The sequence below is a fragment of the Coregonus clupeaformis genome, chromosome 20 (assembly GCF_020615455.1).
Source record: "Coregonus clupeaformis isolate EN_2021a chromosome 20, ASM2061545v1, whole genome shotgun sequence".
In the NCBI taxonomy this organism is placed as follows: Eukaryota; Metazoa; Chordata; class Actinopteri; order Salmoniformes; family Salmonidae; genus Coregonus; species Coregonus clupeaformis.
Window position 1 is genome coordinate 58,338,545 of NC_059211.1, and position 24,331 is coordinate 58,362,875.

General features: G+C 45.6%; 1 protein-coding gene across 6 annotated transcripts; it reads left to right on the forward strand.

Moving 5' to 3' along the window:
• The first annotated feature begins 12,412 nt into the window (after positions 1-12,412).
• On the forward strand, positions 12,413-23,966 carry LOC121533950 (exocyst complex component 1). 6 transcript variants are annotated; one of them, XM_041840335.2, is made up of 20 exons: positions 12,413-12,568; positions 13,497-13,628; positions 13,840-13,970; positions 14,170-14,329; positions 14,545-14,562; positions 14,894-15,081; positions 15,505-15,732; positions 15,824-16,066; positions 17,545-17,613; positions 18,431-18,580; positions 18,891-19,002; positions 20,469-20,513; positions 21,223-21,386; positions 21,549-21,650; positions 21,736-21,818; positions 22,019-22,247; positions 22,348-22,531; positions 22,650-22,849; positions 23,078-23,272; positions 23,730-23,966. In XM_041840335.2, exons 2-20 carry the CDS (start codon positions 13,505-13,507, stop codon positions 23,880-23,882), a joined length of 2,778 nt encoding a protein of 925 aa, XP_041696269.1. In that variant the 5' UTR covers positions 12,413-12,568; positions 13,497-13,504; the 3' UTR covers positions 23,883-23,966. The 6 variants fall into 6 exon arrangements, with proteins under 6 accessions (XP_041696269.1, XP_041696271.1, XP_041696272.1 ...); XM_041840337.2 differs by lacking the exon at positions 20,469-20,513; XM_041840338.2 differs by lacking the exon at positions 17,545-17,613.
• The last annotated feature ends 365 nt before the right edge of the window (positions 23,967-24,331 follow it).

Sequence of the window (24,331 nt, forward strand, 5' to 3'; positions counted from 1 at the left end):
GCTTCATCTGACCACTTTTTTATTGACCGAGTCACTGTTGCTTCCTGCTTTAGTTTTTGCTTGTAAGCCGGAATCAGGAGGATAGAATTATGGTCAGATTTGCAAAAAGGAAGGCGAGGGAGAGCTTTGTACGGGTCTCTGTGTGTGGAGTCAAGGTGGTCTAGAGTTTTTTTTCCATCTGGTTGCACATTTAACATGCTGGTAGAAATGAGGTAAAACAGATTTAAGTTTCCCTGCATTAAAGTCCCCGGCCACTAGGAGCACCGCCTCTGGATGAGCGTTTTCCTGTTTGCTTATGGCCGTATACAGCTCATTGAGTGCGGTCTTAGTGCCAGCATCGGTTTGTGGTGGTAAATAGACAGCTACGAATAATATAGATGAAAACTCTCTTGGTAGATAGTGTGGTCTACAGCTTATCATGATATACTCTACCTCAGATGAGCAAAACCTCAAGACTTCCTTAGATATCATGTACCAGTTGTTGTTTACAAATATACATAGTCCGCCACCCCTCGTCTTACCAGAGGCTGCTGTTCTATCCTGCCGATACAGTGTACAACCCCCCAGCTGTATGTTATTCATGTCGTCGTTCAGCCACGACTCGGTGAAACATAAGATATTACAGTTTTTAATGTCCAGTTGGCAGGATTTACGTACTTGTAGTTCGTCCACTTTATTATCCAGCGATTGTACGTTGGCCAATAGTACCGATGGCAAAGGCAGATTAGCCACTCGTCGCCGGCTCCTTTCCAGGCACCCCGATCTCCTTCCGTGATTTCTCCGTCTCTTTCTCCTGCGAAAAAAGAGGGCCCTGTCGGGTGTCCGGAGCAAATCCCTCTCATCCGACTCATTAAAGAAAAATTATTCATCCAGAAGTGTTATGACGAGTTTCTCTGGTATCGAGCACTTCAGGATGTAAGAGAATATGGGACACAGATGGATAGTTGATTCAGTCATTATTAAATGGTTACTGTACTGGATTCGTGTGACAGGTGGTACGGACGTAGCCCCTTGTCATCCGAATGACTTCCATAGAAAATCTCTCAGTTTATATAATGCTCTCCGAGCTACTTCTGTCCATCATCTGCCAACCATCATTGAGTGTCACTTATCTCCTACAATAGCATCCCCATACATGGTATCGTGTGGCACCCTAGGCAGGCCATTCCATCACGTACACCTTCTAAGATTAGCCCAAGTGGCCCCCAATCTATCTTGGCACGCATACCTTCTGTCCCTCACCAGTGACCTCTATAACTCATGGCGTGTCCTTGTCCTCTCTCCCACATGCAGCTCAGGAGTTTACAAACATTCATAATCTTGTATCAAACAGTCGTCATATCAATCCACCCTTTTCATTATTTTGATGTTGTAAGTGAAATGCCACAGATATAACATTACTTGAACCAAACAAACAAAACATACAAATAAATTCCTAACCTCTTGACATCATTCCAGAAAATACATTGATTCATGACAATTTGTAAGTTACATGTCAACCACAATATCGACTGAGGTAGTCTTGTTTCCACATTTTCAATTCTGTCTTTCTCTACTATATTTTCCATAGTTTTAGTTAATTTCCCATAACCTTCCTATTCTGATGGCAAGTATGTACAACATGCATCTCCCCCTATAATTGCATACATTCCCCCTTTATCTACTGTCATAGCATCCAATGCTATGCGATTATCAATTGCATAGTGTCCCATGAGTGACATTTCACACCCAATTGCTTGAAAATCCAAGACTGTCAATAGGTACAATGTTCAACTCTGTTCAACCCTGACTCTGCTCTGATAATATGCCTGAGGAGAGATACACAGGATAACACTCTGGTTTCAGTCCCTGTTAAATCAGTACAGCCTTGGACTATTTTGTCACGGTTTACTAAGCCAGAACCCAGAAGCAGACCAGGACAAGGTACGTTGAGACAAAGGTGAGTGTTTATTTACTAGATTCCGAGTGAGGCTGAATAATCCAGGGGACAGAGCGGGTGGCGTGGATGGGTTGTTGAGGGTGCAGTGGTTGGTCCGGTACTGGCTCGGCAGCCGCCGACCATCAGGCAGAGGTTGGGTGAAGGTTCCGGGTGAGAGATGTTCATGGCTAACGATCCGGCAGGAACTGGATGTTAGGCCAGAGCCTAAGAAGGGTGATGATCAGGACCAGGTGTGCAGATTGCTGATGGGATGCAGGTGCGGAAAACAAGAGCGCTCCCCGGAGCGTTCCCGAACCCTCGGGAAACTGGAGATTACGAACAGGAACACTAGTCACCAGACAGGACCCGACTCAGACAGCCGGGATCGTTACAGTACCCCCCCTCCGACGAACGCCACCGGGCGGACTCCCCGGAGCGCCAGGATGGAGGCGGTAGAAGTCACTGATGAGGTCCGCATCTAGGACCTGTCGCCGCGGAATCCAACTCCTCTCTTCAGGACCATACCCCTCCCAGTCCACGAGATACTGGAAACCCCGGCCCCGCCGTCTGGAATCCATGATGCGACGCACCGTGTAGGCAGGACCACCTCCGATCATCCGAGGAGGAGGAGGAGGAGGAGGCGGAGGAGGCAACAGAGGACTGAGGAAGACAGGCTTGAGGCAGGAGACATGAAAGGTGGGATGGACTCTGAGCGTCCTCGGTAGTTTGAGTCGAACTGCCACTGGATTGATCACCTTCTCCACCACAAACGGACCAATGAACTTCGGTAACAACTTCCCTAGACTCAGTCCGTAACGGAAGATCCCGTGTGGCCAACCAAACCCTATCTCCGATGGTATAGGTGGGAGCGGGGATCCGGCGACGATTCGCCTGGAGCTGATACCGGTCCGAAACTCTAAGGAGTGCCTTTCTGGCCCGATGCCAGGTCCGGTGGCAACGACGAATATGGGCCTGAACAGAAGGCACTGAGAGCTCCTTCTCCTGAGAAGGAAACAGGGGAGGTTGGTAGCCATACAGGCACTGGAAGGGAGACATCCCAGTGGCCGATGTAGGAAGAGTATTGTGGGCATACTCAACCCAAGGCAACTGAGAGACCCAGGAGGTGGGGTTGGAAGAGACCAGACAGCGTAGCGTGGATTCCATCTTCTGGTTGGCTCTCTCCGCCTGACCATTGGATTGGGGGTGAAAACCAGATGTGAGACTGACTGTAGCTCCAATGGCCAAACAGAAGGACTTCCAGACAGCAGAGGTAAACTGAGGGCCACGGTCGGAAACGATATCACTGGGCAAACCGTGGACCCTGAAAACCTCCCCTAACCAGGATCTCGGACGTCTCCGAGGCAGAGGGAAGCTTGGCAATTGGCACAAAGTGGGCGAACTTGCTGAATCTGTCCACGATAGTCAGAACGACCGTGTTCCCCTCAGAAGCGGGCAACCCCGTGACGAAGTCCAGGGCCAGATGCGACCATGGTCGCCGGGGAATAGGAAGGGGGTGAAGTAGTCCAGAGCTGGGCCGATTGGTACTCTTATTCTGCGCACACACTGGACAGGCAGCAACAAAACCCCGAGTATCCTCGGCCATGGCAGGCCACCAAAAACGTCTGCGAAGAAACGCCATTGTCCGAGCCACGCCAGGGTGACAAGCCATCTTGCTGGCGTGGGACCATTTGAGGACAGCAGGACGAACCGACTCAGGCACAAACAACCGACCGGGTGGACCGTTACCGGGACCGGGCTGAGTCCGAAGGGCCGCCAGCACCTCCTCCTCAATCTTCCACATAACTGCTCCCACGACGCAGTTCCGGGGGAGAATTGTCTCGGTCTTGGACCCACTCTCCTCCGTCTTGGAGAACATCCGGGACAAGGCGTCCGCCTTGCCGTTCTTAGATCCAGGTCGGAACGTCAGGAAAAACTTGAATCGTCCGAAAAACAACGCCCACCTGGCCTGGCCGGGAGTTGAGGCGTTTAGCCGATTGCACGTAAGCCAGATTCTTGTGGTCAGTCCAGACAATAAACGGTTGCTCCGCCCCCTCCAACCAGTGGCGCCACTCCTCCAAGGCAAGTTTCACCGCGAGAAGCTCCCGGTTACCCACATCGTAATTCCTCTCCGCAGGCGAAAGGCGACGAGAGTAGTAGGCGCAGGGATGGAGTTTACTGTCCGTGGAGCATCGCTGCGACAGGATGGCGCCAACTCCCACATCAGACGCGTCCACTTCAACGACGAACTGACGGGCCGTGTCCGGTTGAGAGAGAATCGGTGCGTTGGTGAATCGCCTCTTCAAATCCAGAAACGCACGATCCGCCTCCGGATTCCACTTGAAGGTCCTGATACTGGAAGTCAAGGCAGTTAATGGAGCGGCCACACGGCTGTAATCCCGGATGAATCTGCGGTAGAAATTCGCAAACCCCAAAAATCTCTGGAGCTGCAATCTCGTACCGGGCTGGGCCCATTCCAGAACCGCTCTAACCTTCTCCTGGTCCATCCTAATCTCTCCCCTGGAGATGATGTACCCGAGAAAGGATGTCGTGTGGGCGTGAAACTCGCACTTCTCGGCCTTCACGAACAGGCGATTCTCCAACAATCGCTGCAGAACCTGCCGGACATGCTGGACGTGGTCGGAAGGTTCCTTCGAGAAGATCAGAATGTCATCCAGGTAAACAAACACAAAGAGACCGATCATATCTCTCAGGACGTCGTTCACCATACTCTGGAATACCGCTGGAGCATTGGTCAGTCCAAATGGCATCACCTGATACTCGAAGTGACCCATCGGTGTATTGAAACCCGTCAACCACTCGTCCCCCTCTCTGATCCGGACCAGGTGATACGCATTGCGTAGGTCTAGCTTGGTGAACACCGTAGCACCCTGTAAGGAGTCGAAGGCAGAACTCATCAAGGGCAGGGGATACTTGTTCTTGACCGTGATGTCATTCAACCCCCGATAATCAATACACGGTCGAAGAGAGCCATCCTTCTTACCCACAAAGAAGAATCCTGCCCCCAGGGGGTGATGACGAGGGACGAACGAGACCAGCAGCTAGGGACTCCTTGATGTAGGTCTCCAACGCCTCACGTTCAGGTCGGGAGATACTGTATAACCTTCCCTTGGGGTAGACAGCTCCAGGGACCAGGTTGATGGCACAATCATATGGTCGGTGGGGAGGGGAGTGACAGAGCCTTCTGCTTACTGAAAACTTCCCCAAATCGTGATATGTCTCGGGAACCAGGGACAAATCTGGGGGTTTAGCCTCAATCACCTGACTGGGAACCGAATGGGGGCAGGCAGTCTTGAGACAGTTAGCATGACAATCACGGCTCCAACTCATTACCTTGCCCGTCACCCAATCGAACGTGGGATTGTGTTCCTTCAGCCAGGGGTATCCAAGGACCAGAGGAACATGGGAAGACGGCAGAATGAAGAATGAAATCATCTCCGAATGATTCCCCGACAACCGCATCTTAACCGGTTCAGTCCTCATCGTGATACGTGCCAGACTACTGCCGTTCAGAGTGGTCGCTTCAATGGCTTCCGGCAACTGCTCCTTGGAAAGCCCCAGCTGTTCCACCAACTCGGCATCAAGAAAGCTTCCATCGGCACCTGAATCGATAAAAGCGTTAATCGCTAAGCTTTGATTCCTGTTCACAAGGGTAGCCGGGAAACGGGGTCTGACAGAGGTACTGAGAGGTTGAAACTGGCTCGCTAAAAGTCCTCCCAACTTTAGCGAGCCGGGCAGTTTGACGACCGCCGGGAACAAGTGGAGATGTAATGTCCCGAGCGACCACAGTAGAGGCAGCAGTTGGTCTTGCGTCTATGTTGACGCTCCTCCTTGGTTAACCCGTGCCGCCCCACTTGCATGGGTTCAGAGTCGGGAGAGAGGTCCTCTCCACTAATCCTTTGTGGTGGAGAATGATCGACGTGTTCTGGTCCACCACCCGACCCGACTGGGAACTGAGAAGCTGATCGATTGGACGGACCCCATTGCTTCTCCCTCCTTCGCTCTCGGACTCGATTATCCACCCGAATAGACAAGGCTACCAAGCTGTCCAGGTCACTAGGCTCCGGATAGGAGATCAACTCATCCTTGAGCTGCTCCGACAGGCCCTGGTAAAAGGCCGCTTGCAGAGACTCCTCGTTCCACCCACTCTCCACAGCCAACGTCTTGAACTCGATCACGAAGTCGGCCACGCTGCGAGTTCCTTGGTGAAGAGAAAACAGGCGCCTAGCTGCGTCCCTCCCTCGGACGGAATGGTCGAAGAGCTTCCTCATCTCGGCCGTGAACCCCTGGTATGAAGCCATGCAGGGATCCTGTCGTTCCCAAACGGCTGAAGCCCACTCCAGCGCTCGACCACGCAGCAACTCAATCACAAAGGCTATCCTAGCCTTGTCTGTGGCATAAGAGTAGGGCTGTAGATCGAACACTAATCCACACTGCATAAGGAAGGAACGGCATCTTCCCAGCTCCCCCTCATATTTATCCGGCGTCGGAACCTTGGGCTCACGGAGGGACACAACTTCAGAAGCGGCAGGCGAGATGGGTGAAACCGGTAGTGGATCCTCCACCGGGCACTTGCGTTGGTTCTGAACCTCCGTCAGACCGGTAGAAAGGTTCCGAACTGACAACGCGATCTCCTGTAGTACCGTGCTATGATGGCCCAACATCTTCTCCTGCTGGGTAATGGCATGGCGAACAGAGTCCAGGTCCGCTGGGTTCATTACTGGCCGGATCGTTCTGTCACGGTTTACTAAGCCAGAACCCAGAAGCAGACCAGGACAAGGTACGTTGAGACAAAGGTGAGTGTTTATTTACTAGATTCCGAGTGAGGCTGAATAATCCAGGGGACAGAGCGGGTGGCGTGGATGGGTTGTTGAGGGTGCAGTGGTTGGTCCGGTACTGGCTCGGCAGCCGCCGACCATCAGGCAGAGGTTGGGTGAAGGTTCCGGGTGAGAGATGTTCATGGCTAACGATCCGGCAGGAACTGGATGTTAGGCCAGAGCCTAAGAAGGGTGATGATCAGGACCAGGTGTGCAGATTGCTGATGGGATGCAGGTGCGGAAAACAAGAGCGCTCCCCGGAGCGTTCCCGAACCCTCGGGAAACTGGAGATTACGAACAGGAACACTAGTCACCAGACAGGACCCGACTCAGACAGCCGGGATCGTTACATATTTAGGATTGAGGAATTCAACCAAAGGTCAGATCAGATGAAAATAGCATAAACATTCCCATGTCACAAATACCAAAACCCCATGATTGGAACCAATTAAGTTATTGCCTATCAACAGAGATATGTACCACTCCAAACATCCATATCAATACCTTTCAATACTTCAAATGTATATAGTGACTAATATGTGAATACGGTAACTTAATAATCAACATATTCATGATTTCAGTCACAATCCTCACATTAACTTACATGTTTCAAACAGTAAGATTCAAAAGTTTCTATTCGAAATACATCATATAAGTGTATCCTAAGACATTACAATAATGTGTCGCTGTTTTAACGACAATATCTATATAAGACAGTTATCTCGCAATTGTACAATCAATACCCTTCATGCTGAAAATAGTTTAAACATCTTTAGTTTCTAATATATACTAATGATTTACTATAATCACTCAGTCATCTTATAAATTATAACCAAAACCAAATAACTTTACTCAACCAAATTTAGAATGACAATTCTTAGTGATTCACATTGGTCCTATCACTCAAAGTTAAAACCCTCAACTTTAGCACCCATTACAACTGTCAGAATGTACACCCATATTAACATACAGTATAAATATCCATAATTCTATTATGACCTTCCTCATCCTAAGAATAACTACAGATCATCATCTCAATGCATTCCTAGTACTATTAATTTAGCAGTGTATATACCTTCTACCCAAATTAGCAAATTTTGATAAATCCAAATGTATTATTACCACAGCTAACCAACCCCTTCCTTCCCCGGCACTTAAATCTTCTGGCGTCTCTTCCTTATGTTCTTCAGACATCTTCATATTTCAAAATGACTTGCCCATGATAATGTCCCAACTTCAATGTCTCATCCGAGTCACCACCATCCCTTCAACCTCATTGTGTGTTGTCCATTTGCCAACCAGTATACCAACAACATGAGAAATGTTGTATTCGAACCGATCCTTCTCCATTCTCACTCAATGGTGGACTCTTGTCCCACTACCTCAATATAAAAACATGAGAGAAAATCAGTTGACAGCTTCGATTGGCTGTTGTATGCCGGTTGCAGGTAGAAGTGGTACTGTACAGGAACGTCTTCAATGCATCTGATGTTCATCTTCAGCCGGTTCAGAGGTTGTTTCTTTTTGTAGATTCACACCATTCTAGGCCAAATTATCCCTGCTATGCATCAAGACACCATCCGTACTTACCTCAATAGAAGACAGAACAGAACATTTTAATTGAGTTCATTCCCAATCCAAGAAATCCATATAAGCATTGATTATACGACAAATTATTATGTTTTACCAATCATTCTGAATACCAATGTCTAATATACTCCCCAATTTATGTTAGGTAAACCCTCCAAATACAGAGAAGTGAATGGTGTGACAGTCAGGTGAGTCTTGAAATTCTGGAAGATCTTGAAGTTCTTGGAGGTCTGTCCCTCCGCCGAGGGAATCAGCCAGAACACGTAGCTCATCAGTAGCATTCCCCTTTCCATCGTCTCCCATCACCTGATCCTTGTCAGCTCCAGCATCCTCAGCTCCCTCATCTCTAGGTCGTTGGTTTCCTCGTAGTACTCAGTTGCAGTGGTTTACATGATACCAGGTCGATCTCCCCTCTATCTATACATCCGTTGGTGTAGACTGGGTGACGATGTATGGTCCTTTTAGATCTGACCCTTCTTCCTTCAGTAGGGTCTAGGATCATGCAGAGTCCTTCTCCATTTATCAACATCGCTCTGTGGAGTGTGTCCTTCTGGCAGCGTACCAATAGGGAAGTTGAGAGTCCCTGCTGCAAAGACACACAGACATAGACACAAAAGAAACAATGCTCCGCAGTGGCGGTGCCATCTTCCTCCTCTGGGTTGGAACACTCTTACAGTGGGACACATAGATGCAGGTATCTCTCTCTGCTACTTTCCCCTCCATCGAGGTAGCCAGCAACACCTAGTACTGACCTCCCCACCTGGATTTTGTCCATCTCTGACTTCTTTGATCCTTTACCGCCAGTCTCCAGGGCACAGACAATGCCCAGATTCTCCTGTTAGGTTTGGCATAGAAGCCTTCACTCTTGGGAAGAAAGTCTTAGCAACATTGTTAGGTGTGACACCGTATGCTACTATACCCTGTCTTCTTATCAGTCAGAAGAAGCCTTGATATTAGGAAGTGCAAATTTTTTGCATCTTACCATAGGTCACTAGTTTCATAGACAGGCCTCCTCTACATACTGCCTTATACCACAAATACACTTTCACCTAAAAAATTTAGTCTAACCCATAACACATCAATTACTACTGCTCATATTCTTAATATAATTTGCATATTTACCAAAAAACCTAATTCGAGCTGTACTTCCCCCCTTTGGACACATGACTCACATCGTGATTCATGTGTTCAAAAACAATTATTTGTTAACTCAAAATAATAAATGACATTAAAATGACAACATTTGATAATACCTTAACCTAATTGTATCCCATAAAGTAATTCAAGTAATATCAACATTGACTAGCACCAGGTGTTCCTCATTCCGGACTAGCTCTCTCACTCTTACCTTATTATGGTCCGAATCACATATTTGACTATTGCCAAATTATAAACTTCTTCATAATTATCAGTATTATAAACTATCTCAACTCGGTATAACACATTACCTTAAATTACTCATCCCATGCCTCTTGGCTTTACAGTATGGGTGATCAATTCACACTAGAAAGTCAGGACAGAGTTCAGAGGTCATTCAAACCCTTCAAAGAAGTGTTCCATTCTATAGTATAAACTAATCATTAACAACAGTTCATCAATATTTTTATCCTTGTCCTCTCTCCCACATGCAGCTCAGGAGTTTACAAACATTCATAATCTTGTATCAAACAGTCGTCATATCAAGAAGTACACTTCTACCTCTGGGACTATAAGCTTGTTATCTCCTATTTCATACTAGTCTCTGTCTCTCTATTTAACCAAGCAAACAGACGTAAACATCTCCTTCTGGGTCAACATGTGAGAACTGCAAATAATTCGATCACAGTCGGGGGCTATAAGGATACACATCTATGTTTTGGTTAGGACATGTTCAATTAACCTTTAAACCAATTACTGTGGAAGAGCAAAAAGACAGGCTAATAGCAGCATTACAGCAAATTACAAAGTTATCCCAAATATATTTTTTTACTAAATGAATACATTAAACCACCTTGGTTATTGTGAATATTGATAATGGGAACCGATGATACAATGACAGAGACAACACACAAATGTGTATTTGTAGAAACCAGAACAAAACATAATTGTGGAGCAGCAACCTCTTTGGACTGCCTCGCTATATTACACAATCTCTATAATCTGACCAACCCACACAACTGATTGAATATGGAGATGTCTCTGAGGGACATGTACAGTATGTGGATGGGGTTTACAGATCCTCCCAAAACTAAAGATGATGTAGCGCACCCACTTGATTTGGTATAATGATGCTCATCTAGTGTATCCAGGGCACTGAGACAAAATCATGTGTTTTTGAGATATTTCAGTATTCTTATCCAGCTATTTGAAATTATATAGATAATTAATAAGTCAATTGTTATTATAAATAATTGGCTATAAGTGACATAAATCTGTGAGTAGGGAAACAGATTAATGTTGCCACCTGGTGTTCTTTGATTGAAATTGGGACCTGGTGTGAGTCTCATCAGAGGTGTAGGCAGAGAGGAGAAAGTGTTGTGTTGTGTCACGTAGTCCCGTAGTAAGGTGTAGCTCAGTTGGTAGAGCATGGCGCTTGCAACGCCAGGGTTGTGGGTTCGATTCCCACGGGGGGCCAGTATGAAAATGTATGCACTCACTAACTGTAAGTCGCTCTGGATAAGAGTGTCTGCTAAATAATGTAAAATGTGTCATGTCCACAGGGACTAGCTAGGCTGTAAAAGTGAGAAGTGGTGGCCATTTGGTCCTGAAAAGGTCATTCTAACACTTTCAGCAGAAATCAAACAAGCTAGCACCTTGTCCATGCCAGTCAGCAATATAGAGTCAGGAACAGTCACACTAGCACACCAGTGCGAGTATATGTGCCGAATACCTTAAGATTTTACAGGTGTCAAACTTATGGGCATGTGGCAGCAGTGTGTAGGAGGAATATTCCAAGGTGTGAGAAGTGTGCAGAAGGGCATGAGACAAAGGAGTGGGGAAAGTGGTGGTGTGTGCTAATTGTAGGGGTAGCCATGGGGCTGGGGATCAAACATGTCCAGTGCGAGAGAAGCAGGTTGAGGTATCCAGGGTAAGAGTAGAGAAGAAGTTGTCATATGCAGAGGCAGTGAAGAAAGTAGAGGAAGATGGGTCAAGGGGGAGGGATCCTGAGAGAAATGGTGTGAGTAGTAGAGATGTACCAGTACAGAGGGATAAACCAACAAGTGATATATGGTTCAGCAAGATTGGATTTTTAGCGTTTATAGCAATGGTTTTTAATTGTACTACAGGGATGGAATGCAAATCGAAGAAAATTGAGGTGGTGGTGGCAGCTGCAGAGAGATATTTGGGTGTGCGAAACTTGACAGTAGAAGAGTTACAGGGAGTGTTAAGTGGTGATGTCCCATCAACTCAGGTTGAGGGCATGAGGTAGGAGTGAGTGTATTTAAACAGTGGAGAAGGGTGGGGTTAATTATTGGTTGTAGTGTTGAAGGTGTGAGTGTAGCGTTAATGGTAGGATATTTCTTTGCTTTGGTTTATTTAATTTTTCAAGGAAAGATAAAGGAGTTGAACTCCAGTCTAGTAGGTGGCGGTAATGCAACAAATTAGATGCCAACCGCCGTTAAACCTCATTGAAGAAGAAGAACACACTAGCACACAACCACAGTCAGTAAAGACACACACACATTTTGTGCTTTAATTGAGTGACATCAGGGATACAGGTTTGAAGTTGTGCCACTTTAATGTGATACTTCACTAATAACTTGGAAAAGTAGACAATTCCCACTTATTTACATAAATTAATTACAGTAGGCCTCAATTCTCAAAATTATTAGATATTCTGGGGATTGAGTCTCACCTTGATGTCTGTAAACTACATAGGCCTGTGTGTTTAACCTACAGAAAACGTACAGCCTACACACTAAAAATAAAAATAAATCTACACACTAAACATGTTGACATGTATTCAAAAACTAGCTACGTTTCTTCACGAAGGATGGAAGTCTTCACCAAGGACCAGACTGAAAGAGGCAGGCTGTGTTGTTGTTACTCGTCATCAGTAGTGCGTCACGTGACTGGTCCAGCCCATCCCGGAAAAAGGAAACAGCAGGGCAGTGGCCGAAAAATATTGTTTACCATTTTCCTTTAACAGCGATTGAAAAAATAACATATTTAAATGGAAATAAACAGTGATTAAGTGCAGAGTATCCTCTAGTGCATTAGATTCTCTATTCACATCCCATTTGAGGTAAGTGTGTTCTGTGTAAGACAAGACACCAAGCTAGCCAGCTAACGTTAGCCTAGCAGTTAGCCAGCCTTTGCAGCTGTTCATACATTTCTAGACAGCTAGCTATCTGTCTGAAGGGCACTGTCCTTACTTTACAGAACGACATGTATAGGTAACAAAATTGCACTTGTGTACAAAAGCTGTCAGGTCTCGCATCGTGATGTGGTGCATGTTTAGTATGTGGTGACACGCCCAGAACCATGTTAGCTAGGATACTAGCTATAGTACAGTAAATGCTAGCTAACCTTTGTTGCTTTACTTGACTGCACAATTGATCAGCAATACTGTGATGTCAACAGTGTAGACGTTCTTGTTAATATATATTTTAGGAAGGTCGTACAATGTTATGGTACACATCTTGAATATGGTACTTAGCTAGTTGTACTTGTAAATGATAGTGGCGAAGTGGTCTAAGGCGTGAGTGTAGTGTTAGATCGTAGCCGGCCGCGACCGGGAGACCCATGGGGCGGCGCACAATTGGCCCAGCGTCGTCCAGGTTAGGGGAGGGAATGGCCGGCAGGGATGTATCTCATAAGGCCCAGCGTCTGCTAAATGACTAAAATTTAAAAAATGTAGTGTCATAGGCTGTGCCTGGGAGGAATACAATGGTGTGTGTTTTCCTGCAGTAAAAATGAATTATGTTTAGTTGCTTTCACATAAAGGTTATGATTGCAGTAATGGTGTGTTCAAGACAATTGGGAACTCGGGGGGGAAAAAACAAGGTCAAATCATGACAGCTCTAGAAAGAGGCCCGAGTTCCCGACTTGAAATTCCATTTTTTTCCCCAAGTTCCCAGTTGCCTTGAATGCACTGAAGTTGGAAGTCTGAGATTTCCCAGTTCCCGGCTGTTTTGAAAGCAGCGTAAGTCTGTCTGATATGTATTTTACAGTCACCACAATGACAGCCATCAAGCACGCCCTGCAGAGGGACATCTTTACGCCCAACGATGAGCGTCTCCTCAGCATTGTCAACGTCTGCAAGGCGGGGAAGAAGAAGAAGAACTGCTTCCTGTGTGCCACAGGTGGAGCATAAATGCCGTTAAAGTCTAACATAAATCAACTAATTTCACCATATCAGTGTGAAATAATGTACACATTCAAAACATGAAAACCACTGTCGGAGATTTATCATCAGAATCAGATGTCTCTGAACAGTGATTTCACTGAAAATACTAGTTATAAATGGATCCACAGATCACTCACACCCTTTTATTATAAATGTTTGTACCCCAGTCACCACAGAGAGGCCGGTGCAGGTGAGGGTGGTGAAGGTGAAGAAGTCAGACAAAGGGGATTTCTACAAGCGACAGATGGCCTGGGAACTGAGGGATCTGGCTGAAGTGGATGCAAAAGATGCCAGCAAGGTCAGGGAAAGACATTCATTTTTCTCATCTTCCTCTCACTGCCTGAATGTAATTTCTCATAACTTTGTCTTTCTCTCCTCCTCCTCTTCCACGCCCTGTGGCCATTCTTCTTTCCCTTCCTTTCTTCCTATGCTTTGTCCTCCTCCTGCTAATTTGGTTGATATTCACATTTGACATCTCTACTGTTCTGGTCATTCAGGAGAACCCAGAGTTTGACCTCCATTTTGAGAAGGTGTATCGATGGGTGGCCAGCAGCACAGCTGAGAAGAATTCCTTCATCTCCTGCATCTGGAAGCTGAACCAGCGTTACCTGCGGAAGAAGGTGGAGTTTGTGAATGTCAGTTCCCAGCTGCTGGAAGGTATGACAGCTCTCTAACTATGGGAGATGATCAAAAGCATGTGTGTTTTCAAGTGACCCTCACTGTCCCCTGTGCCTTGCATCTATGATACTCTTCTTTCTTGCCTGTTCCCAATCTCCTGAACTCAACCTGAAGTGTCTATGTAACCTGTGAGTTGACCTTAGTGTGGCTTAACACGTCTTTATTCTTACTCTTCTCAAACTCTCACTGGCCAGAGCTTCCTAAAACGGAAGGTTGGTAGCAGTTAACTTCTTTTCCCATTTCCTCGCCATTGTGATTTCACTGTGATGAATAACCATTCTCATAGTGGACTCACACATCTTTGAAAGCTGTTGGTATTGTTTGCCTTCTTTGGCTAATGAGTGAGTGGCTGTTGAATGGGTGCTACTGTATGAATAATAATAGTCTGTTCTGCTTTTTGTTTAGTTTGTTGTATCATATAGTGTTTTTATAATATAGTTGTACAAATAGAAGGGTGATGTTTGTTTGTTTGTGTTCATGTGTGTGTACTGTACTGTATGCGATGTGCACATTGTTAAACCATCCTCTGCGTCCCTGGTTTAGAGTCAGTCCCCAGTGGTGAGAGCCAGAGTGTCGCAGGGGGTGACGAGGATGCTCTGGATGACTACCAGGAGTTGAATGCCCGTGAGGAGCAAGACATCGAGGGCATGATGGAGGTGTGCGAGTACGCCATCTCTAACGCTGAGGCCTTCGCTGAGAAACTCTCCAGGGAGCTACAGGTTCTGGATGGGGTGAGTAGACAGAGCCATGGAGCCTTGGGTCTTCTTGATACAGGGCTACAACATAGACTTGAGTTGCCTGACATATACTGACTACACTGACCACTGTCCTATGGTTGATCTATGGTTGAGCACATTAGTGTGGTTTGCCATAGAGAATGATGGAGGCCTCTAGTGGCCAAAAGGCTGTCTTAGTATGGTCAGCGCCATTGAGGGCTTCCACTATGTGTCCGCCATTTTAAAGTAGTCATAGTAGTCAACTGGGTGGGGATTCCTATTGGTTGTAGCCACAATGGCGCTGCCCATGCTGTCACAGACGCTAAAATGGCACAGATATAAAGATGAGTCCTCTATTTATCTCTATGGGTTGGTTCATTGTGATTGGTTGAATAGTGTGGTTACATTGACAACCTCCCATAATCCCCCCAATCCCAGGCCAACATCCAGTCCATCATGGCATCTGAGAAGCAGGTGAACATCCTGATGCAGCTGCTGGATGAGGCTCTGTCGGAGGTGGACACCATCGAGGGCAAGCTGAGCAGCTATGAGGAGATGCTGCAGAGCGTCAAGGAGCAGATGGACCAGATCTCCCAGAGCAACCGCCTCATCCAGATCAGCAACACCAACAACGGCAAGCTTCTGGACGAGATCCAGTTCCTGGTGGTGAGGATGGAGTTGAGGATGGGGTTCATGTTTCAGTTGGTTTGGTTTGGTTTAATAAGATGATGTTGAATGATGAATGCCTGTCCCTCAGAACTACATGGACCTGTCGAAGGGACACATCAGGGCCCTGCAGGAAGGAGACCTCTCCTCCTCCAAAGGCATTGAGGCCTGTATCAACGCCTCTGAGGCTCTACTGCAGTGCATGAACGTGGCACTCAGACCAGGTCATGAGAAACTGATGGCTGTGAAGCAGCAGCAGCACCTGTTCACTGAGCTCAGAGATACCTTCGCCCGGCGCCTCACCAACCACCTCAACAACGTGTTCGTCCACCAGGTAATCCACATACCACGGTAACACTTTGCTAGTCCACAAGGTAATCTGAACATGGTCTCAAGATTTTTATTCAGATTTAAATTCAAAACACAGAGACCTGAACAGCATTTATGACTAGATGCCAGGCATAACAGAGCACTGTATACAGTGGCTTGCGAAAGTATTCACCCCCCTTGGCATTTTTCCTATTTTGTTGCCTTACAACCTGGAATTAAAATGGATTTTTTGGGGGTTTGTATAATTTGATTTACACAACATGCCTACCACTTTGAAGATGAAAAATATTTTTTATTGTGAAACAAACAAGAACTAAGACAAAAATACAGAAAAGTTGAGCGTGCATAACTATTCACCCCCCCCCCCCCCCAAAGTCAATACTTTGTAGAGCCACCTTTTGCAGCAATTACAGCTGCAGGTCTCTTGGGGTATGTCTCAATAAGCTTGGCACATCTAGCCACTGGTATTTTTGCCCATTCTTCAAGGCAAAACTGCTCCAGCTCCTTCAAGTTGGATGGGTTCCGCTGGTGTACAGCAATCTTTAAGTCATACCATAGATTCTCAATTGGATTGAGGTCTCGGCTTTGACTAGGCCATTCCAAGACATTTAAATGTTTCCCCTTAAACCACTCAAGTGTTGCTTTAGCAGTATGCTTAGGGTAATTGTCCTACTGGAAGGTTAACCTCTGTCCCAGTCTCAAATCTCTGGAAGGCTGAAACAGGTTTCCCTCAAGAATTTCCCTGTATTTAGTGCCATCCATCATTCCTTCAATTCTGACCAGTTTCCCAGTCCCTGCCGATGGAAAAACATCCCCACAGCATGATGCTGCCTCCATCATGCTTCACTGTGGGGATGGTGTTCTCGGGGTGATGAGAGGTGTTATGTTTGCGCCAGACATAGCGTTTTCCTTTCCAAAAAGCTCAATTTTAGTCTCATCTGACCAGAGAACCTTCTTCCATATGTTTGGGAAGTCTCCCACATGCCTTTTGGCGAACACCAAACGTGTTTGCTTCTTTTGTACTTTAAGCAATGGCATTTTTCTGGCCACTCTTCCGTAAAGCCCAGCTCTGTGGAGTGTACGGCTTAAAGTGGTCCTATGGACAGATACTTCAATCTCCGCTGTGGAGCTTTGCAGCTCCTTCAGGGTTATCTTTGGTCTCTTTGTTGCCCCTCTGATTAAATTACAGGTTGTAATGCAACAAAATACTAAAAACGCCAAGGGGATGAATACTTTTGCAAGGCACTGTATGTGTTTCTTGTTACAGTATTTTAGTCTTTCCTCTTTTTGGCAGGCAGCTCTTTCTGTCCTCCTCATCCACTTCCTGGTTAAGCTCTGTCTCCTCTGATCCTGTCTCTTCCTGTCTCTGTCCTGTATTCTTCCTGTACTGCTCTGGTCCTCCTGTTCTTCACTCTGTGCCTCTGCCTCACTCTAAACCACCCCATTTTGATCGCTCTGCTCTCTGTCCCTGTACTTCTGTAGTTCAACCACTTCAGTCACTTCAAAATGACCATCCCTCAGTTCTATAGGTCCTCCTGTATGTCGCTTCCAGTGAGTAGTACCCTCACAGCAACCCCCTTGACCCCTCCACTCTAACCTATGAACTTTCCTACTTATCTATACACCCGTGTTTTCTTGTGAAAACGCATTACTGACTGCATGATTCGTGCTGCTCATGACTACATTGCTAACCCTCCTCTCTTTCATCTCAATGGGTCTAAAAGCCTCAGACCTTCCTCCACCACCTCCTTCATTGAAGGGCTTGGTTCTTCTTGCACTGTGCTTCCTGTGCCAGAGTGCTGTGCTGGGGTGCCATGTCATTATACCTCTGCCTGTCTGCTCTACCTGCATGCTTGGTAGCAGCACCAGTAGCAAGTAAATAGACTGAGAATGGTAGAATATGAGGAAACCCACTGATAGCTCAGTTGGTAGAGCATGGCGCTTGCAACGCCAGGGTTGTGGGTTCGTTTCCCACGGGGTGCCAGTATGAAAAATGTATGCACTCACTAACTGTAAGTCGCTCTGGATAAGAGCATCTGCTAAATAACTAAAATGTTTTTTAAAAAAATGTAAATATGGGACTTTTTGCAACAAATGAAACGTGTGATTGTCAATTAAGTTATTTGATTTGGAATATTAAGGTCTGGGATATGGACTGAAGAGTATATTAAATGGTTAATCTTCTACTAACACCTGTTTTAATGGTGTATTAGGCATACATATGTCCAGATCCCCATGAATGCAGGGGATGTCCCTAAAGGGACCAAGGGGGTCAAAGTCAGTCTCTCTTTGCCTGTGTGTGAAACGGAGAGTTTGTGTTTCTCTATATGTCAAACCCTTGTTAATTCCCTGTGCTGCCTGTTTCCAGGGCCATGACCAAAGCTCCACACTGTCCCAGCACATGGCAGAGCTGACCCTGCCTAAACACAACCCCCTACACAGGGACCTGCTGCGTTACGCCAAGCTCATGGAGTGGCTCAAGAACACCCAGAGAGAGAAGTACGAGGGCCTGTCCAGGGTGAGTGGCTTTGTCGTGAAACATCATCATCATTACCACTATCTGTTATCATCATTACCACTATCTGTTATCATCATTACCACTATCTGTTATCATCATTACCACTATCTGTTATCATCATTACCACTATCTGTTATTATCGTTACCAGTATCTGTTATCATTGTTACCACTATCTGTTATCATCATTATGATGATCACCACCACTATTACATCTCTATTTATATCATCACCAGCAGCACAACGATAACGTCTTACTGCATTTCATGACAATTAAACAAATGTTAATTTGAATTTTCTCTCCATTTTCAGACCTATGTTGATTACATGACCAGATTATATGAACGAGAAATCAAAGATTTCTTTGAGGTGGCGAAGATCAAAATGGCGGGCACAACCAAGGAGGGGAAGGGAAATAAGTTTGGTAAGACCTCTTGAGTGTTTTTAAAAATGTGTGTGTGATTGTTTGTCTTTTCTTTTCTCTGTGTAGCCTTGTAGTTTGCTGTGTGGTTTGTTTTAAGGTGTCCTTTAGCCAATTAGTTGTTTTTCCCTTGGGTTGTTGCGTATGGTTTGTATTTGTGGTGTGTGTGTGTGTAATTGTGTTCAATATTTGAGTTTATGTTAATCTGTACTGTTTGTAACACCACCAGCTTTTTCTGCATGGTTCATTCCAGCAAACATGTACTTACCTGGCCATACTGCCTCCTGTTTCATAGCCTTTCACTGCCTAGGAAATGCCCCTGTGTGATGTCATTGTCCTGCTCAGTGTTGCTAGCTGGTGTTTTGCTCAATGTTATTTCCCTATTTGGCTGCTTACTGTATGAAGCCATCACATAAACCAGAGCCTGATATTATCCCTACTACTCATTCTGACTGCAGAGTATGACACTAATTGAGTGTTTTAAGACTAACTGGAGATCCTAAACATTACAAGAAGAATGAAAACACTCATTTAAGTTTTCCTGTAAAGTAAACTGATATACAGTACCAGTCAAAAGTTTGGACACACGTACTCATTCAAGGGTTTTTCTTTATTTGTACTATTTTCTACATTGTAGAATAATAGTGAAGACATCAAAACTATGAAATAACACATATGGAATCATGTAGTAACCAAAGAAGTGTTAAACAAATCAAAAGAGATGTTATATTTGAGATTCTTCAAAGTAGTCACCCTTTGCCTTGTTGACAGCTTTGCACACTCTTGGCATTCTCTCAACCAGCTTCATGAGGTAGTCACCTGGAATGCATTTCAATTAACAGGTGTGCCTTATTAAAAGTTAATTTGTAGAATTTATTTCCTTCTTAATGCGTTTGAGCCAATCAGTTGTGTTGTGACAAGGTAGTGGTGTAAAAATAAAGAAAAACCCTGGAATGAGTAGGTTTGTCCAAACTTTTGACTGGTACTGTATATTAAAGTAAGGGCTCGAGTCAATCCCTAGCGCGGAAGATCTGCGTTGTAGTGCGGTTGAAATGTACATGTAATTTCTGTTTGAGCCGACATGCGTTTACCGTGAATGCAGTCTCCACGAACTCGGAAACATTGCCTTTAAATGTAAATTGCGCAATAACGCTAATGTTTTGCGATATGAATTGAATTGAGCCCTCAATATATTTATATTTCAATGCTCTGAAAAACAACCTTTTTGTTTAGAGAGCTTTGGTTTGGCAGGATTATAAGGCTCTGTTTTCTGTTAAAGTTAAGAATTTCAGTCTTAACCTTTCCCTCTAGAGAACAAAATGAGCAAAACATTTGTTTTCCAAAAGGTTGTCAGCCTCTGTAGCGCATGTCAGTCTGTTACCTTTGACCTCTTAACGTGCCCCCATGCTGCATGTCATGAGCCTAACATGTCTCTGTCTCTGATGCCTGCCATTCTAACCGTCCGTCAGCCACGCTTCCGCGGAAAGAGAGTGCTCTCAAACAGGAAACGGAAAGTAAGTATCCCATTTGGGTCACGCAGTCGCACACCTGTAACTTGCCCCCCACACCCCCCCACACCCCTACCCACCTGCTCCCCACTACTATGTCCCTGATACTGCAGCACAGCCAGGACCCCCTTCCCCTCGCTCAGAACCCTCCTCCTCTACTGACTTCCTCAGTACACCCAACCTGCCATTTATAGACCCTTTTACTGGCCGCTTGTTAAAGAGCACCTAAACTAACATCAATCAGACATAAAATCAATAAGCATGTACATTCTTTATGTATGGCATAGGATAATACTCATTCACAATACAAAAGGATACATTGAGGTCAACATATCCAGCAAGTTTCTCTGATAATGAATGTCCAACATCCATAATAAGATTAATTTGAACTCTTACAAATGGTCATTACTACCGAGCACACCTTTCAATGTTTCATATGTTCTTCTCTCTCAATTGTCTTCAGCTGTTCATGTTATGTGTAATTACTGCTAAACTAACATGTTTTAAAGATGCATATTCACATGCGCTTTGTGGCACACTTTTTCAGAAGCCACAAAGTTATTTATTTTCAATAGCACAGTTGCTCTGCTTTGAAAATAAGTCCCTGTGAATGCAGCTTTGGTCTCAGGGGCTATGGATAGGGCAGTGTTCTACAGACTAGTATTTAGCCTGTGGTTTGAACATGTTTTCAACTGTTTCCCCTCTGGTGCCCCAGGCCTGCATGGCAGCTCTGGGAAGCTTACAGGCTCCACCTCCAGTCTGAATAAGCTGGCAGTGCAGGGCTCCAGCAGTAGGCGCTCCCAGTCCTCCTCTCTGCTGGACATGGGCAACATGTCTGCCTCAGACCTGGATGTGGCCGACAGGACCAAGTTTGACAAGGTGATAGTCACTGAGAGGACCATAGCCACCATACACTACCCCCTTTATCGTGCAGATACTACCTGTGGGTTTTTGTTGATCTCTTTTTCATTTTAGATTCGTAGTTTGTTTTGTGTGTTTATTTATATTGATCAATTGATTTAGGTGTCTCTCTTTTTGTAGATCTTTGAGCAGGTTCTTATTGAGCTGGAGCCTCTCTGTCTAGCAGAACAAGACTTCATCAGCAAGTTCTTCAAGCTACAGCAGCACCCCACCCTGGCTCAGGTAAATTACATGCTAATCTGACTGGCTGAGTGTTTGCAAGTGAGATTATGAATAACTTTTGATTAACCACTGTTTTTTCTATCAGGGAGAAGTGGAGGAGTCGGATGGGGGGGTGCCCTCCAGACAGCCCCCTCCAGGGGAACACAGACACTTCATATCATCGACTGAGTGAGTAGCTAGCTTCTCATTTCTTACTGAGATTTACTGTATGCTCTTAACGTCCATCAATAGTACTAGGGGCACTAAACATGCAACGAATATTACAAGTCCATATGTCATCTTTCATGGTCCACCTCTCGCCTATCCTCCTCTTCACTTTTACCATATTCTCTTTCTTTCTGTCTTATCACCTGTCTGGGCCTCCTCAGGAAGGACATGGTGCGGTTGATGATGAACAAGATCTTCCAGAGCATTGAGATGGAACTTAACAGCCTCATCGCCCTGGGAGACAAGATTGACAGCTTCCACTCCCTGTACATGTTGGTGAAGATGAGTCACCACGTGTGGACGGCCGAGAATGTGGACCCCGCCTCCTACCTCAGCACCACCCTCGGCAACGTGCTGGTCACCGTCAAAAGGAACTTTGACAAGTGCATTGTGAGTATAGCTCACGTCAACATTTTTCTAGGGATCTGTGTATCTAGTACTGTTAAAGACTGTTGGCTGTGTGTGTGAACCAGTTATTTTTCTGTCTCAGTCTGGTCAGATTAGACAGATGGAGGAGGTGAAGATCTCTAAGAAGAGCAAGGTGGGCATCCTGCCCTTTGTCACTGGGTTTGAGGAGTTCGCTGAGCTGGCTGAAACCATCTTCCGTAATGCAGAGCGCAGAGGAGATCTGGACAAGGCGTATGTCAAGCTCATCAGAGCTGTCTTCATGAATGGTGGGTCTAATGATTTGGTGGACACGTTAAATAAAGTCATGTGGATGGCTTCTAATCTGTATGATGGTTGGGAAGCAGTGCTCTGATTGGTGTTGGTCTTGCTGTGGGGTGTTTCCAGTGGAGAAAGTGGCCATTGAGAGTCAGAAGACACCCCGTGACGTGGTGATGATGGAGAACTTCCACCACATCTTCTCCACACTGTCCCACCTTAAGATCTCCTGCCTGGAGACAGAGAGACGAGAGGCAAAACACAAGTACACAGACCACCTGCAGTCCTACGTCATCAACTCCCTGGGACAGCCCCTAGAGAAACTCAATGTGAGAGAGAGGGTTTATACTTGGCAATGTTAGTGTCGTGAGGGAGTGGGCCAAGGGTGTAGACACTGAATTGAATTAGTTTCATGTTTGTATGTAATCTATACATTGTATGATACATATAACTCATTAGAACTGTCAGATATTTCAGACATACTCTAAACATATGCGAAACATATAGAATGAAACATTGCACACAGCTAATCAGGTATGCCCGTCTATGCTTTGCAGCACTTCTTTGAGGGAGTGGAGGCACGTGTGGCCCAGGGCGTACGTGAGGATGAGGTGAGCTACCAGCTGGCGTTCAACAAACAGGAGCTGCGTAAAGTGATCAAGGAGTACCCCGGCAAGGAGGTAAAGAAGGGACTGGACAACCTGTACAAGAAGGTGGACAAGCATATGTGTGAGGAGGAGAGCCTGTTACAGGTGAGAGACAGACAGTCTAGCAGTTTATCATAACAAATATTTTGTACACTTTAACAGCTGGTAATGTAAATTCGTTGTAATGGTTTATCAATTGTGGCGCAGTGGTCTAAGGCGCTGCATCGCAGTGCTAGCTGTGCCACTAGAGATCCTGGTTCGAAACCAGGCTCTGTCGTAGCCGGCCGCGACTGGGAGACCCATGGGGCGGCGCACAATTGGCCCAGCGTCGTCTAGGATAGGGGAGGGAATGGCCGGCAGGGGATGTAGCTCAGTTGGTAGAGCATGGCGTTTGCAACGCCAGGGTTGTGGGTTCGATTCCCACGGGGGTATGAAAAATAATAATAATGTATGCACTCACTAACTGTAAGTCGCTCTGGATAAGAGCGTCTGCTAAATGACTAATGTAAATGTAAGTTCTCTTTGTACAATAATTTGATGAATTCCCCATTTCCTCCACTAGGTGGTGTGGCATTCCATGCAGGATGAGTTCATTCGTCAGTACAAGCACTTTGAAGGCTTGATTGGCCGTTGCTACCCTGGGTCTGGAATTACCATGGAGTTTACCATTGGAGACATGTTGGAGTACTTCTCAAGCATTGCTCAATCACATTAATTGCAAGAATACATGTGTGTATATATACTGAACAAAAATATAAACGCAACATGCAACAATTTCAAAGATTTTACTGAGTTACAGTTCATATAAGGAAATCAGTCAATTTAAAACATTAATTAGGCCCTAATCTATGGATTCCACATGACTGAGAATACAAATATGCATCTGTTGGTCACAGATACCTTTAAAAAATATATATCTGTTGGTCACAGATACCTTTAAAAAATATATATAGGGGTTTGGATCAGAAAACCAGTCAGTATCTGGTGTGACAACCATGTGGCTCATGCAGCGCGACACATCTCCTTCGCATAGAGTTGATCAGGATGTTGATTGTGGCCTGTGGAATGTTGTCCAACTCCTCTTCAATGGCTGTGCGAAGTTGCTGGAACATGCTGTCGTACACGTTGATCCAGAGCATCCCAAACATGCTCAATGGGTGACAT